Source organism: Rutilus rutilus (assembly GCF_951802725.1).
Source record: "Rutilus rutilus genome assembly, chromosome: 1".
In the NCBI taxonomy this organism is placed as follows: domain Eukaryota; kingdom Metazoa; phylum Chordata; class Actinopteri; order Cypriniformes; family Leuciscidae; genus Rutilus; species Rutilus rutilus.
Window position 1 is genome coordinate 27402859 of NC_140209.1, and position 17749 is coordinate 27420607.

Sequence of the window (17749 nt, forward strand, 5' to 3'; positions counted from 1 at the left end):
AAACGATCATGCACGCGCATTTCTTAAAGCGACAGACACACGATATTCAGATCGACGTTCTACTGATGGCTCATTCTGCTGGGTAAGTCATAGTTGTTTTGTAACATAATTTTATAACCAAGTAAATATAATAGCCGTTACTTGCACATTCAATATTGTGTATTCTAAAATAGGCTAATGCAGAGAATGTGTTTTTTTTTTTTTTTTACTTTGTATGCATGAACATTATGTTATCAACTACATAGCTCGCTTCCAGCTTTGCTCCCAGCTAACGGAATAGTCATTTTAAATATAAATGGTTACTAGCAAGGTGTCATAACGTTGCCTATTATCATTTATTTACCAAGAACAGTTCTGTACGAGGGAGAGGGGGAGAGGTCGGGCTGCTTCCCAAGAGCTACAGCCTACCACAGCTGATGTTGATATTTTCAACACACAGTTTCACATCCAAACAAGTCAGCACTAGCAGCTACTCACCTGTCCAGAAGAAACAGTGCAACCTCGGCGTCCGATTTAAAAATGTTCAGTTCTTTAAGTTCTCTCCACCTTTCAAAAGCTTTCCCGATAACTATTCGTGTCTTGGAATAAACACGATGGTATTCCCTCGACCTAATCCTCGACCTCCTCTTGGGGATTGACTCAGCCATGTTCAATTTCTCTTGTTCGTAGATAGACGCTGGCTTCTTCTTCAGCTCATACTTCGCGTGCAGCCGTCACCGTGCACGAGCGCAAAACCTCACAACACCCACTGCCTGTCTGTGATTGGTTGGAACACTATTTATTTTGAGTGGTTGGTGAAACCAACTGTTTTTGTGTGCAGATCTCAGAGCCTAGGCTGCCTACAGAGACGCGGTTTTTAGACGGCATGCTTATGGGCGGGCAGCTAGCGGATCATTAGGAAAGATTAGATGAATGTGGTCATTTATGTTTGGGCCTGAAATCAATGATACAACTTAAGTTTCCTTTTAGTGTAAGCTTTGATCAACAACAAATCCAACATATGGCCTTTGGTTACTACAAAGCTTTTCTTTTCTTTTTTTTTTACCACAGAATAAAAAAAAAGATAAAAGGTAATTGTAACTTTTTAATCTCACAATTCTGACTTTTTTCTTGCAATTGCAAGTTTACATCTCACAATTCTGACTTTGTGTTTCTCAGAATTGAGGCATGCACTAGGAATTGAGAAAAGAAAAAAAAGGCAGAATTGTGAGATAAAAAGTCACAATTACCTTTTTATTTTATTTTCCATTGTGGAAATAAGCTTGAATATAGGTTCCACACGTGTAAGGGGGAAAACATAAAGATGCACAGTCCGGCACACATTCCTCCTCCTCTCCTCTACCTCTACCTCTAATCTTCTCCCTTGTCCTGATCCGACTACTCTCCTCCAACTATTCCTCTCCCTCGCCTCCTCGGAGTTGTTCGGCATCCACAATGAACAAAAACAATTCAAGTCCTATTTTACATGTCCATGTAATGGAAAGAACTTCAACACCTGACTATGTCTCAGACTGAGATTGGATCCAGGTATTTCCTCAATAGTTCAGTGATCTGTTACCCAAAAAATGCTTATCAGTTGTTTCAATATTTATATATATATATATTGCAGAAGTTAAGAATAAATGTAAGTTTTGGAACATAGGTCTTCATTTCTGTCATACTGTGTTTTAGCATTTATAAATAAGACCAGAAAGATCCATGATTTTAGTATTGGGTAGGCCTATAAGCTAAAAAAGAAAATGTAAACATATTAGAAACGTGTTAATTGACTGTATATTGAGTTAAAACTACATGAATTGTGTTAATTGTACGGTCACAACAGTTGTGCTAATTGTGTTTAGAGTTTTGAAAATGTGATACAGATTGGACAATTGAAAACAATCGTAGCTACTAAAAGTAAATGAATAATCTATTGAAATCATCAAATGACTATTGTAGCCTACAATAAATAATATATAGCCCATTTGCTTACCTGTCTATTAAAAAACATGCGAGAGCGGAGTCTTTGTCAATTCTAAGTTTGTCTCGAAGTTCTCTCCATCTGCAAAACGCCACGCCGATATTTATCCTGGTTTTATTTCTCCTTTTATCCCAAAGCCTGCTTGCCTCTGTTGGTCTACGTTTACGTTTTTTGGGAATTTCTGTAATCGCCAAAGCATAATTGTGATCCATCATGATGACTGAACAACACAACAGCGGCGTGTGCTAGATGCTGTATCATAGATGTATATAAAAACATAGATACCTCATTGGAGACTTACGTTTAGCAGCCCATTGAAACGGCCGCTAATGAGGCATCTATGTATATATGCTGTGGTTTCTACAAGCGGAAACCGAGGATAGCGCGGATTTTACGTCACTGATAGGCGACAATGACAAGGGACGACCATTATTTACTTTTAAAATAATGCATAGAATATATCCAGTAAAACATGTGCTGGAACGTTTTTATCCTGCAATTTTTGTAAAGGTGAAAAGTAAACAATTTTTCATTTATTTTACCATTGCATACAATAATATTTTGGATTGATGTGGAGCGTTTAAGAAAAAATTGAACATTGATTTACAGCTGAGTGGATTTGACATAATGATGCGCTTCAATGAATGGGGTTGAGAAAGATAAGGTATATTTCATACAATTGTTAATATTAAAGTTTCATATGACTCCAAACCTAACTTTTCTTGCTTTTTTTTTGCTTGATTTTAAGCTTTATTGTTCTGTTTTGTGTAATTGCACAAGTAAAAAGGCAATTAGAGCTTATAGCATTGTAAGCATGATGTTGTATAAAGAAGCACCCGTTTTCTGTTGTTTGTAATACTTTTTTTCTTGTTCTCTGGCACTGTTCTTATTTTATTTTACTTTATTTATTTTGTATTTGTTTTACTTTAAGTGATTATGTCTCATTGTATTGTTCTGGTTCATGGCATTAATAAAAATAAAAACGACCATTATTTAAAAAACTTTTTTTTCTGTGTTTTTGAAAGAGCTTAAAGGTGCGCTAAGCGATGTCGGGAGACGTAACTTATTGTTGACGTTCGAACTGTTGTCAAACAAAACAGAGGCTACCTAGACCCTCCCTTAAGCCTGTTTTATGCTTCTGCGTCGAATCGACGGCGTACCCCCGCAGACCCCTCTGCGTCGCCGCGAACCCCTCTCCAACCCCTCCGCCGTAGCTCGACGTGCACCTCCAAAAAATTGTAACTACGCGTCGAGGCGACGCAGACCGCAAGGGCTTCGATTGGTGTATGAGAGCAGAGAGCAAGACTGAACATTTGCATCCTCGTGATTCAGTGCACTTTTGTAAATAGTTCATTTTCTTAGATAATGTTTTATATTACGGTTAACTTATATTGTGTTTCAGTTTTATATTGTGTGTTTCTTGTACCTATTACTCTTATTTTTTTTTTTTTTTTATTGTATACTTAAACCTTTGCCCTTTGTTCTTGGCGTGCTTTTTTACTCATTGCACATTAATAGATCAATGGTTGTTTTGAAAAAAAGTTTATTTACATTTGTTGTTCAACGTCGATTAGCTCCAGCTGCAACAACCATAGACGGGCAACAACACTCTCTCTCTTTCGCTCGCGCGGAACCAGCGCACGGAACCAAAACAAACTAGCAAAGAGATTCGCGAACCACACCCCACCTAGCGTTCTGGCGGTGAAATGCACCGCGATGCAATGCAACCCGACGCAGAACCATAAAACAGCCACGACGCCGTAGGAGTGACGACGTAGCTACGCCGTGGAGTTGACGCAGAAGCATAATGAGGCCTTTAGGGTGACCACCCATCCCGCTTTGCGCTGTACCGCACAGCATTTTCACCCCTTGTCCCGCATATTGAGAATATGTCCCGCATTTTCATCGGTCTATTGGTTTTTAATTATTATACTAAGAAAACGCGCATGCGTTCTTTTGCCTTTTTAAGAAAGCATTTTATTTATTCTTTTTTGCGGCGTAGTTTTTCACCTACAGGCTATTTAACAGCGCTTCGTCAGAAGTACAAACACAACAGCCTTTTTTTTAATCCTATCCAATGGTTGAAAAGAAAGGAGTAAACACGGTCACTAGTTGGTTGTGACAGCTGTCAATCAAAATGTGGACCGGTGAAATGAATTAAAATGAACTTAATTGTTAAATAACTAAATAATGAATAATTAATTAAATTAAACTATTTAATTTAACAGAACTTATCAACTTGTTGCCTGCTGTGGTTGTTTTAATTCACATCCTTTCTAAAAATATGAACGTTTTTGGTTTAATATATTCTTAATATATAAGACTGTCAATGATCTAATTTCATGTTGTTTTATATTTTATTTGTTCATTGTTTATTTAGTTGGATTTTAATTGGACTTGGTCAGAACTGTTTATAAGATAGTTATCTGCATGATGCCTGCTGCCTTTGGGCTCAGTGATGTTGAATTTAAATGACATGTCAAATAAAGACATGTTATATGTTACATTGTGATGTAGGCTAATGGTGTTTTCTGGAAGGGACTAAAGAACAAAGCATTTTTATCAGCTGAAAGGCAGAATTCAAATGTTTTTATTAAGTTAGACATTATATAATAATAATAAAAAAACGAACAAAAAGTCCATCTTTAAAGATAATCAGTCTAGGGTGCAGAAACACAGGGGTGGTTTATGTTTTAGTGTTGGTAAAATGTCCCACACAATTATTATAAATCGTCCCACATTTGGTTTGTTTGATGGTGGTCACCCTACCCTCCCTCGTCCTCATCCTCATCCTCATCCTCATCCCGTCTCCTCCCCTCCCTTCCGGTGTGCCGGGGTCCCAGCGCGCGTGCGCAACGTCAAGACGAAAATCATGACCTCATAATTCCGCGCAAGCTTCGTTCAGAGTGTTTTGGTTTTTACCATAGACTGTACTTACTCTCCATCGCAGTTATGTACATTTTACGTTGTTTGTTAGATAATTTGCAATTACATACAGGTTTTAAAGTATAGAATGTATTGTTTTCACATGTTTTATTGCTCAGCCAGAAAGTAAAATGGATTTACCCACCTGTCCAGCAAAAACAGAGCCACCTGAATGTCGGACTGGAAGCTCTTCTGCCGGCGGAGTTCTCGCCACCTTTCGAAGGCTTTCCCGATGTAAATTCGGTACTTCGCGCGTTCCTTATCCTTGTCCCTCTTCTTTGCAATTTGTTCATCGGAACGTAGTCTCTTTGGTCGTGTGTCGGCCATAATTCAGACTTCCCTCTTCATGCTTCTCTCTCCTCCACACACCCCTTCATGTGTACGCGCACTAACCCCCCCAAACCCCACCCTCCAATACTTCTTGCCAGTTACTGGCTGCCTGGAACTCTGTTTGTTATGTTTAGTGGTGCGGGTGAGCCCATTTTGTTTTTGTTGCCGTTTGTGGAGCCTGGGTTGTCTCCAGAGACCGCGTTTTTTTTACAGTGTGTTCATTTGTCCCCTACAAGCAGCTAGCGGATAGTGAGGAGACAACGTAACTAAACGTTTTAGCTCTTTAACTCTACTTTTCTCACTTGTATTCTGAAGACAATGAACATATGTTACCCTGGACCACAAAACCAGTCACATGGGTCACAATTTTGAAATTGAGATTTATACATAATATGAAAGCTCAATAAATAAGCTTTCCATATGGTTTGTAAGGATAGGACAATATTTGGTCGAGATTTGAACACCTGGAATCTGAGGGTGCAAACAAATCTAAACATTGAGAAAATCTCCTTTAAAGATGTCCATTTATGTTCACGATTGTGCTCACAAAAATAAACGTTTTATATATTTATGGTAGGAAATTTACAAAATATCATCATGGAACACGATCTTTACTTAATATCCTAATGATTTTTGGCATAAAAGAAAAATCGATAATTTTGTCCCATACAATGTATTGTTGGCTATTGACACAAATTTACCCGTGCGACTTATGACTGCTGGTTTTGTGATCCAGAGTCACATATTGTTAATACAAGGAAAGAAAAAAATGTCCAGGGTGCTCTGGGAGTTCAATAAAAAAGTGTTTGAAGGTGCTCTTTGGGGTTGGGAATTCAATTAAATGTAGGAAAAAGAAGACCCAAGGCACTCTTCTTCAGAATTATTTTAAAAGCCTTTATAACTGGCTATATCATAATAGGAAATTTAAAAAACATGGTTTAGCCAGTTAAATAAAGGCTTTAAAAATAATTCTGAAGAAGAGTGCCTTAGATTTTCGTTTTCCTACATTTAATTGTTAATACATTTTGTATATTGTATACAAAGTTGTATGTCATACATGTAAGCTCTATGTTTTTCAATAAAAAAATGAAGTAAAAAAATATTGTCATTATTTAAAATGGGAATTTCTCTGGATTTACAAACTTTTGGGGTTATGCAAGTACAACTGAAATATATCACACTGTGCAAGTGGTTTTTGGATATTGCTTACATATTATTGTGCCTTTAAAATAGGCCTGTCAAAAATGCATTCATCAAAATGTTTAAAACATTTAATGCAGAGCAACTTTAATGGAAAACAATATAATAACTACAAAACAAGATTCATTACCTCTCTTTTCTTTTGCAAGATATGCTTTCCTTGCAGCCATATCATTTGTAATGCGCTCCCTGAGTTCTCAGTCCTACTTTATATTATTAAGTGTCTTTAACTACCATGTACTGACATGTAAATGAATCATGTGATATAATGCACTTATTGTGTACATACATGTTTTACATTGTAAATATATATTTAAAAAAAATGGCTTCATATTACATCTGTAATTAATATCTGTAATAAGATCTATAATTACACTGTTGATCCTTCCTTCCCTTAACCATATATCCACCTCAATAGCAGCTTAAGTGTTTTGCAAAACAACATGAACAAGTACATTGTACTTAATAATTGTTTATGTGAGTATATGATAGTCGCATCTAAAATTATTGAAAAAAATATAAAAATAATTGAAAGTGTAAAACATCTTTAGCTTAAAACTAACATACTAGAACAATAGGCTACTTAAAAAAAATAAAAAAAATAATAGTCAATCTTAGCTTAAGTAATGTTTTTTTATAGATATATTTCATATAGGGACATTCATTGTGGTTGCACCACCTGATTTTTGCAACTAATCTTACAATGAACAGGTTATACTTTGGATGCCTGAATTAGCTTTAGCCTATATGCTAACAAGATCATACATTGGCTGCATCCGAATTCACATACTCTCTAGAGTAGGTATTTATTTTGAATAACTAATTACTTCACAACGGCTAAAAAAGTATGTTCTATAGTACGAATGTGTATAGTATGAATGTTTTTTTTTTTCAAGAACTTTATTGAACAATATAAAAAAACATACTGTATATGGCCTCATACAAAATATGAAATGTCTTAATCAGACAACAGACAGGCATCATAGCATAAGATGAAGGAAATATAAAGAAGTAAAGACGTAAAATAAAAATACATTAGTGTAAATAATAAATAAAGAAATACAAGACTAGGTCAAAGTAGATTAGATTTAGGCTTTCTGTTTCTTCATTAAAGGGGGGGTGAAATGCTATTTCATGCATACTGAGTTTTTTACACTGTTAAAGAGTTGGATTCCCATGCTAAACATGGACAAAGTTTCAAAAATTAAGTTGTACGTTTGATGGAGTATTTCTGTGCCAGAAAGAAATTTAACTTATTAAACTTATTTTAACGATAAGAAGTAATGACACATTTCCTTATGAAAAACGTAAAAGTGTTTTCTTTTCAGGAATCTATTCTTGTGTAAAAAATTATTTTATATGTATAATAATAAATGTGTTAACTGCCAAGTCATGTGTTTCATCTTTCATAAACATTCCAAATTGTACATTTTCAGTTGTTAATGGTAAATCTGCACATTTAGAAAATAACCAGTAATGCAAATCCTCCCAGAAGGCACAGGCAAATTTACAATCATAAAACAGATGAACAAAAAATTATGGATACACTCCAGTAAGAATTTTAAAGTGCACTTCCTTTGCTTTTGGTGCAGCTTAAAATCTTAACTTCAACACTGGAAAAATATCAAAAGCCTGAATTTTTATTTGAAGAAAAAGGGGTTACACTTTATTTGAATGTGTCATTGTTACAGTGTAATTATATATTTAAGTACTGAGTAATAATAATTAACTACATGTACTTACTATAGGGTTAGGGTAGGATTTGGATTTGAGGAGAGTTAATATGCATAATTTACTGTTATTACTATGGTAAGTACATAATGTAACAAGGACACTGTAAATACAGTGTTACCGAAAAAGGATATAATTCCTTAACAAAGGCTTTCCGAATTGTAGTACTGTAGTATAGTGAATTTAAGTTAGTGAGAGAAACTCCATTCACCAAAAGCTTAGGAAGACAGGGGGGTTACATTACTTTGAGATAAATTGAAAGACATCTGATTTATAGATTGTGTGATTGTTTGTGATGTTGTTGTGATGTTATCATACTGTTTGCTGTCGAATAAATACAATTTTGATCAGAAAGTCTCAAAAGACATAATAACTCCGGTATAATGTGTAGTATGAATGTATTAATTTTTGCCTACTCTTTTATCAGTAGGCTACTATGAATTCAGACATACTTCTTTTGTCACATAATGTTTTTCACCTATTTCGGATGCAGCAATATAATTTTTAAACACATTAAAGAAGTTTATGATAAAATAGTATTTTTCTAATTTTACATTGGCTGCACCATCTGACATGGAATGTGTACCAAACTACAGTACACATACTTGAAATGAGCAGTTTTACCAGTATTTGAGAGAGATCAACAAACCTTTCACTCTTCAACAGTGATCAGTCAGGCTCCTCAGGATGATACATTATCATGTTTACTGTTATTACCTTTTCACTTCATAATAAAAGAGCCATGTTTGTTTGCAGTTGTGCCACCCTGACATTTGAGAATATGAAAATTCCCAGGCAAAAGTTTTTCTTTTCTCTTTACAGCTTTAAACCTACTGATATTTATACAACTTGTTCATATGAAAGGTTGTAAACATAAATTATGACAGTATATTATTTTGAAATTCGTATTATTAAGACACCACTTTAAATGGTTTTTGTGCGGACGGCTGCACCACTTGACATTTTGGGGGTTTAAGATACGAAAACATGACATGATAGTTATTATTTGAATATACTGAAAATGAATTCAAACTAAAGTGATACAAGTCATGAATTTTAAAAAGGAAATAATGCACTTGGAAACAAAAATACTAAAGTAAAAATACTACTGTTCCCACATAGCAACATTGTGTCGGCCCAGATCCGGCCCACATCTGGCACATGTGGAATGATGATCTGGCCCACATGCAGCGTGGAATGATGGCACTTAGGCGGGTCTCTCCTGTTTGCCAGATCTGGGCCACAAGCAGGCCATAGCAATGCCACACGTCAGCCAAGAGCAAAGAAATAAACCAAAACTGGATCTTATCTGAGCCACAAAGTCTGTGTATATTAAATATGGAGTCATCTCAGCCTTAATAAGCCTGTTAACAAGCAGAACCACTGAAGGAAAGACGAGAACAGAAAAAGAGACGAGCAGAAACACAAGAACTACAACTGACTTCAGCCACAGCCTTAGATGAAATCAACTGAAGAGAAAAGAAGACATTAAATCTGTGAAGATCTCAGCAGAGGAGGATTAAACAACTCCACAAACAGCATTACCAGCTTCACTTATTACTAACCAGACTGACTTTATTTCTGTCAGACGTCTACAGAAGTTTTATTGAGAATTAACAGGGATTTAACTCTGTTTCATTTGAAGTCACCATAACAGTGATTAGTGTTTCCATTAGTTCGGCTCTTAACTCTTGAATCTTTTTTTTTTTTTTTTGGCTGCTGTGATAGTGTGTGTGTGTGTGTGTGTGTGTGTGTGTGTGTGTGTCAAGCACATTTGCAATAGCAAAGAAAGCTAAAGTGAAACGAGATCAGGTGATGATTACCTGTTGATGGATTTATATCAGTCTATACCATCATGAAATAGACTGATTCACTGATGTCTGTTGAATCTAACACTTATATTGTTCTATTAATACATTCACATCACACACCCTGTGTTACTGGAGCATGATATCCAGCAATATTATAACAATCAGTTAAAAGATTTGAACAAACATGAGCTCAAAATGTCAATCTACGATGACACACACAGACGTCTGGGACGTCACAATGTTGCTATGTGGGTACTCAAATCTGTAGTTTATTTATAAAGATAGTGCCTATTTGAAAATTTGATCTGAGGTTGTGAGATCCAGGCGATCAGCGGGCGCTCATTAACCCCGTCGAGAACAAACTTTCTTTGGCTAGTCCTTTTGACGTTTGCCGTTGGTTTTGATTTATCTATAATGGTTAAACATGAGATATAATTTGTTTTGTGTATATCTAATGGGCGATCTTCGGTCTCATGAATATACATTTTTTTTGCAGGCATATTGTTTTGGCTGAGGGTTAAGTTTCAGAACTTTATTTATTATTTATAGATGCCGTTGCACTAGAGCTTTGACTTTATATTTTTGACTTAATTATTTGCTTGTCTAAATTTCCTATTGTATAAGCTTCTACTTTATACTTGTACTTTTATAATGGCAATTATTGTTCATTAAAACTGACATGTAATGAAAAGGGTTGTGTTTTATGTCGTATTTCATTTTATTATAGATACAAATAAATACACCAAAGATAATCAGAGTACATGCACATATTACCTGAACCACATATTAATACATTTCATATTTTTAAAATGAAAACAAAAAGAGGCAGGGTTGTGTATTATATTTCGTTTTGTTTGTGTCTCTAAACTTTCCAAGAGCCGACTCTGCTCTGATTGGTCAGATGGCTCAGTCTGTTGTGATTGGTCTACTCTTCTCCGATTAGTCAGATGACCCAGTCTGTTGTGATTGGTCTACTCTGCTCTGATTGGTCTACTCTGCTCTGATTGGTCAGACGGTCCAGTCTGTTGTGATTGGTCTACTCTGCTCTGATTGGTCAGATGGCCCAGTCTGTTGTGATTGGTCTACTCTGCTCTGATTGGTCAGATGGCCCAGTCTGTTGTGATTGGTCTACTCTGCTCTGATTGGTCAGACGGTCCAGTCTGTTGTGATTGGTCTACTCTGCTCTGATTGGTCAGATGGCCCAGTCTGTTGTGATTGGTCTACTCTGCTCTGATTGGTCAGATGGTCCAGTCTGCTGTGATTGGTCTACTCTTCTCTGATTGGTCAGATGGCCCAGTCTGTTGTGATTGGTCGACCACTTGCAGTGTGTGTCAGAAACCTATTACTATATCTGAATTTCAGCTCTAGATCTACCTCAACAAATGATACACAGTGATACGAACGATGGCATCAGTTTTTTCATATCAATTCCAGCGTGAGTCCTCATTCTTTTGAAGTGCATGAAAAGTGTATTCACAGCTCAGAAAAGTTTTGTTGATGTCGATAACACGAATCAAACTCTTCCAGTCTCAGGCAGCTACAACTACAGCGTTTGAGGGTCAAAGTAGGTATTGTTTACGGCAGCCAATGAAGACCATAGCTAGGCATTATGCAAATTTGTTACATTGTAACATAGATATGTAACAGGAAGTGAGACTGGAATTGCTCACGACTCGTTTCAGCAGTTCAGAATAAATTCTTTATTTCGGGAGACATTAATTTATTTGTCGTGCACTTTGATCTTTAAAACTTTGCAGACTTTCTGCAACCAACGTAAGTCAGTTGGTCTCAACTGGTTTTGCTTCAGGTATCCAGAATTTACTTTGAACATCAAGTGTTTATCGTACCAAAGTAAACAAAAATGTCTTCAGAACTGAACACTGAAAAGTAATATTGGTATCACCATGAGAAATGTGTATGGACTTGCCATATGATCTCAACATGGTGGACACCATAAGAGGAAGCACTTTATGTAAAATAACAAAAGCTTATCCTGAGTCATGCATACAGGGTGGATCTCTCACATTCAGTGCTGACGTTTGTGCAGGCAATACCAGTTCATCTGGTTTCCAGAAAGCAATCTGACCAAAACACAAAATCATAAAAGACGACGCGACGCCCCTGGCTGTCATTGACCAAACAAAAACTTAATTTTATAAATTAATCTTATATGAAACATTCAAAGTAACCACAGCATGATTTCAGTACAGGTGTTCACATTCAGCATCACCATTGTCTGCTCTTATTGGTTATAATGAAAAGATTAATAATAGTTGATTTGTTAGCCTGTAAACGGAAGTAAAATCTTTGGAAAAGTCAAGACATGGATAGTAAATCAATAATTAGCTTTCAGTACAGTAATCAGTGTCTATGGGCTCAGCAATTCACCTGAGGTTTTCCAACGTTTTCCATAAAGTGCATGACAGGATCTCCCCAAAAGAGTCAAGAACTATGTATGTGATACTCAGCAATAAGTCTTTCATAATCAGGAAAAATGGAATGGCTAAAAATGAACAAGAATTCAAGATCGAATTGAAGAATCTTCCTCTCTTTTTTGGTCAAGTCTCTGCCATTAAAACTCATTGTCAGGATATCACTCCAGTTTTCTCATTCTGGAAGCATCTTGAGATGGAGAAAACTGTTAAAGTTTTAAATTCCCAAGCTTTTAACTCCCAAGACAAGTGGTCACAATGATGGTTCAACAGTTGACTCTGGCAGTGACCAGACTTCGTCCCTTCGACTTCCAAGAGTTCAGATTTTCAAATTCTCCAGTCCATATTCCTCCTCTTATCCATGTTCACTTGGGCAGGATTTCATGGTACGGTACTGTGAGGTTCCCCATGTACCAAAAGATCCAAAATACCAGACTGAGGAAGATGATGATCGGTCCAGAAAGGACAAAAAAGTCCCAATAATTGAGAGGTGCAAAAATGCCAATGAGCAAGAGAGCCAATCCGACTACGTCGAACAGAATGGCCAAGAAGAAAAAGATAATGCAGCGTCCCACTCTTTCCTTGCAGTCCATCTTGGAGAAGCTCAGGTAAGGAGAGCCAACATACGTACAGCAGGCTGATAACCTGAAGAATGAATGAATGAATGACAGGAACCCTTTCTTTGTAAGGCTTTTATGAAGCAGCTCACCCACATTCTTACGTAGTCCATTCCTTTGACGGCATGCTATGCAACAACCCAAACAAGCCCAACCGCCTGTCAAATGCTTACAGAAGAGGTCAAGACTATTTTTATGCATATTATCCAAGACTGTTTTCCTCACAATGAAAGTGGAACAACTGTGAAGTGAACTGATTCAGATCCTTCTAAAAGCCTTAGTCAAAGAACCACTGCGGATGCGGCATTAAGAGTTGTTTTCTGAGTTATGTAATACTCAAACAACTTCTATTAGTCACAGATAGTCACATTGCACATTTCAGCAAGGCACACGATTTTAGGTATCATTCAATTTCAATTCTGTTGAACACAAAATATGATATTTTGAAGAATGTCGGTAACCAGACAGTTGATGGACCCTATTGACTTCTATAGTAGGAAAAAAATAACACTATGGAAGTCAATGGGGGTTCATCAACTGTCAGGTTACCAACATATCTTCTTTTGTGTTCAACAGAAGAAAGGAATACATACAGGTTTGAAACAGCTTGAGGGTGAGTAAACGATGACATAATTTTCATTTTGAAGTGAACTAATCCTTCAATACTCAAGATTATGGGTTCAATAACCCTGAGATCGTGTCAAGTGATTCTTGACTGACAAAAAAACACCAATAAGCGAAAAAACAAATACAGTCATTAAGGGTGAAATGTGGTTTAATTTGATAGCATGGACGGTTTATACAAACTTGAGCTAAAGACTAATTTAACTCTACATGCATTTCATATTACATTGGTACAGTGAAAGCAGGATTTGTCAAGATTACATGTTTTATATTTGCATACACTACATCATGCAATTCTTCATGCACACACACCCATGCCTCACTCATTACTGAAAATATAATCTATATTAAAATATAGTTATGTTTCACATCTTGAAATTTCCTGATCTGGCATTATATAATTCTTCATATACTGTAGTTTTATGCCACAATATTTAGCAATAAAATAAAATGCACATTTGACCTGTCCACTAAAGCTCTAACGTATTGCAATTTCAGGCTGAAGCAGCATTTGCTGTCGGACTGGTTTGGTCGCTGATGACAGCACCGACTGTTGATTGGCTAACAAGTGAAATGACTTGACTCTATGGAGGAGTTTGCATGAACGCCCAGCTGCCACTTTGAAAGGGAAATGGATTCCTACAATGCATGAGGCGATGCATGAATTCACAAATGAGGATGTGCAAAAACAAGGGCTGAACCTGAGTATCACTTCAAAACAACACAGAATATCAACAGAAACACGACACAAGTGGACACAACATCACACAATAAAATAGCGATAGACTGATATATTGAACCGCATTGGTCACTTTGAAATGATCAACATTTGTTGGTGTTACTTCCACTTTTTGGAGGTAATTTGCCAACAGCTTTGCCAAAGCGTATAAAAGTGTGTAAATAATGTGCAAAGTAAGAGTTCACTGCATTTGACCAGTTTGGTGACACCACTAAATTCAATTACATAAGCCACAGATATCAGTAAAGGTTATCAGTAAAGAGTGGTTATATGAATCTCTCCATACAAACACAACAGACAGTTGTGTTTTAGTATATTAAAGCCGTAATTCTATACTTCAGACCCTGTTTGAAATGTGTGCAGTATCTAAGCGTACTGCTGATGACAAATAGTTGAAGACTATTGAAGACTTCTCGGCTAATTCAGTCATTGTTTCAGGACCTGGAAAATAAGAGCAGTTTTCTTAAACTTCCGTGTGAAAATATATCAGGCCTCATTCACGAGTAGAACAATGTCCCATGGAAATCATGCGTAAAACTATGCATGCTTACATAAATTCATGAACTAATTAGTGAGTTTGCTTCAATGAATGTGTCTTGATAATGGTCTAAATATATAATCAAAATACTAACAATAAACAATAATTGGTAACACTTTGCAATAAGGTTCATTAGTTAACATTAGTAAATGTGTTAACTAACATGAACTAACAATGAGTGATACATTTGTTACAGTCTTTATTAATCTTTGTTAATGTTAATAAAAATACAGCTGTTCATTGCATGTTAGTTCACAGTGCATTAACTAATGTTAACAAATACAACGTTTGATTTTAGTAATGTATTAGTAATTGTTGAAGTTAATATTAACTATGATTAATAAATGCTGTAGAAGTATTGTTCATTCATTAACTAATGAACCGTATTGTAAAGTGTTACCCAAAAATTGAATAAAGAAGCATGCAAGTGTGTAAATATAAGTAATATACCTAAATACAACATTATAATCCTATGTAAATAACTTGTAGGTTTAGTTTTGCAGATTATCTTGGTAAACAATTACACACCAACTAAAATAAGACACGGATGTATATTTATGAAAATATCATGGGCACAGCATGAAACTTTGTAGAGTTCGTGTCACATGGGAGTTTGTTTAGTTGAATTGAACTTCATTGAAGTGCCTTTATTATGCATTATTCAGGGTTCATATTTACTCGCCTCTTTTCACAGCAGATCATCGAAACTCTGTGGCTCTGTCTGATCACCTGGCTTCTCCTCCTGAGGTTTCCCGTCTGATTCTGAATCCTCATACCCTTCATTCTGGTAACAGGTGAACTGATCTTCTTTTGGCTTTTTCTCCTGAGATTCTTCATTGCATTCGCTCACATCTGATTCAGAACCCTCGACTGGGATTGCTTTGCCCGACTCCTCGTCCTCGTACCCTTGATTCTGGTAGTACATGAACTGATCATCACCTGACTTTTCTTTGGATAGTTCATCACATTTGATCATATCAAGATCCTTGTGTCCTGGGAAATATGTGGATTTGCCCCACGTCACGTTTCGAATGGTGGACGATTTGCTTCCTGTTTTCTCACCTGTGCAAAACAAAGACAGATGGCTAGCTTCAATATAAAGATCAATATATACACACACACACACAAATACATGAGGATATACAGACTGGAGTTGCACACACTCTTAAAAATAAAGGTTCCAAATGAGGAATTTCACAGTGATGTCATAGAAGAACCATATGGGTTCCGGAAAGAACCTTTCAGTCAACAGTTCTTAAAATAACCTTTTTTTTTTTCTTAGTGTGAAGAACATTTTATATTCTAAAGAATCTTTTTCCACTATAAAGAACCTTTTGTGGAATGGAAAGATTCCATGAATGTGTTAAAGGTTCTTCATGGAACCTTCGATGCCAATAAAGAACCTTTATTTTTATGAATGTATCATTTAATTTTTAATTTAGTATTTAACCTTAAATTGAATTTTTGAAAAAACTAAAGAATAAGGATGCATGCACTTTAAGGCATTTTCTTCAATCATTCTTTATACGGAGATGGTGACAGAAAAAAAAAAAAGATGAGACGGGAGGAAAGAAATAGCTAAAATTCAAGTAGCTTGAATTAGTTGTATTCCCACAACTTATTATTTTCATCTTAAGAATCATATTATGAAGCATTTAAATAGCCTATATTTTTCTTCCCATCATCATGTCCTTTAGGCTCCATAACTTAAGTTTTAACAGAAGCCTTTTTATTTTATTTTATTAAGATAGAACTTTTTTTGGTAACATTTTACAATAAGGTTCATTAGTTAACATTAGTTAATGTATTAACTAACATGAACTAACAATGAGCAATAGGATTTGTTACAGTAGGCCTATTTATGAATCTTACAAAGCTTCTCATTGTTTGTTCATGTTAGTTCACAGTGCATTAACTAATGTTAACAACCTTTGATTTTAATAATGTATTAGTAAATGTTGAAATTAATATGAATTCAGATGACTAAATGTTGTAGAAGTATTCATGTTAACTAATGAACCTTATTGTAAAGTATTGGTATATGGTTCTTTGGAGATTACAAAAGTTCTCAATGATTCACGTAAATGTTGTTTTGGTTTGTGAGTTTCTCACCGCAGTTGTGTGGTTTGGAGAGTCTCTCCGTGAGTTTCCTCGCGAGCTCTTTGACGCTGCGCGCGGCGCTCGATTTGCGCGCCACACTTTCATCCTCCACCCTGATGTTCCCCACGTACCACATAAGCCACCAGGCCAGGCTGGCGAACAGCAGCAGCGCGCCGGAGTAAATGAGGAAATCCCCGTAAAACACGCCGTTCTGCCGCACGTCCCCGAACACGCCGACGAACAGCAGGATCACACCGATGATGTCGAAGACGATCGCCATTACGAATACCGGCAAACAGGTGCCGATGCACCGCAGCTCCTTCATCTTCAGGAGGAGGATGATGCTGTCGCTCCTGTGAGTATCGCGGAAGATCTGCCGAGTTCAGGTGAAACTCACCTGGCGCACGAGGGGAACGCCCTTGTAACGTCACTATGGCGGCAAGACATTGCAGTCAAATAGCCATCCTACATCGCATGTTTAATCCAGCGATATTACTACTATTTATGCAGGAAAAATAGTAGGCTACACCTCCATTTTGGCCTCTTTTTTGACTATATGTTATTTAGAGTCAATAATAGTCTATTCCTAAGCAAAAAAAAAAACTAATACCTCAGTATGTTGGAATCAGTGTCAGATTGTACATCCTAAAAATTTGCCTGTCAAATGTGGGCTCAAGTAAATCAAATGAGAGATCTTTTTCTTTTCTTTTTTTTCTACCAAAGCCACACATCTTTCTGGTCC

The 17749-nt window shown here is 36.3% G+C and overlaps 2 protein-coding genes across 5 annotated transcripts in view; both read right to left on the reverse strand.

Moving 5' to 3' along the window:
* foxk2b (forkhead box K2b) overlaps positions 1-17749 on the reverse strand; it is a 91985-nt gene that overhangs the window by 48852 nt on the left and 25384 nt on the right. The window contains exon 1 of one of the 4 annotated variants that reach the window (XM_084387958.1): positions 5031-5280. The exons of 1 other annotated variant lie outside the window; for it this stretch is intronic. In XM_084387958.1, the coding sequence (XP_084244084.1) occupies positions 5031-5212 (182 nt within the window). In that variant the 5' untranslated portion in view covers positions 5213-5280. Of the gene's footprint in view, positions 1-477; positions 768-1972; positions 2302-5030; positions 5281-17749 lie in introns of those variants that run through there. 2 more of the 4 variants (XM_084387957.1, XM_084387960.1) reach the window with 2 other exon arrangements.
* Positions 15527-17413, reverse strand: tmem238l (transmembrane protein 238 like). Its single transcript, XM_084430633.1, has 2 exons — positions 17020-17413; positions 15527-15969 (listed from the first exon to the last, which is right to left on the reverse strand). Exons 1-2 carry the CDS (start codon positions 17330-17332, stop codon positions 15596-15598), a joined length of 687 nt encoding a protein of 228 aa, XP_084286759.1. The 5' UTR covers positions 17333-17413; the 3' UTR covers positions 15527-15595.

What these genes read in the sequence shown, in the direction of transcription:
- tmem238l (XM_084430633.1), bottom strand. Translation starts at nt 17,332, where the DNA reads ATGAAGGAGCTGCGGTGCATCGGCACCTGTTTGCCGGTATTCGTAATG. An exon ending in CTCCAAACCACACAACTGCG is followed by an intron (nt 15,970 to 17,019) that starts GTGAGAAACTCA and finishes TGTTTTGCACAG; the next exon opens with GTGAGAAAACAGGAAGCAAA.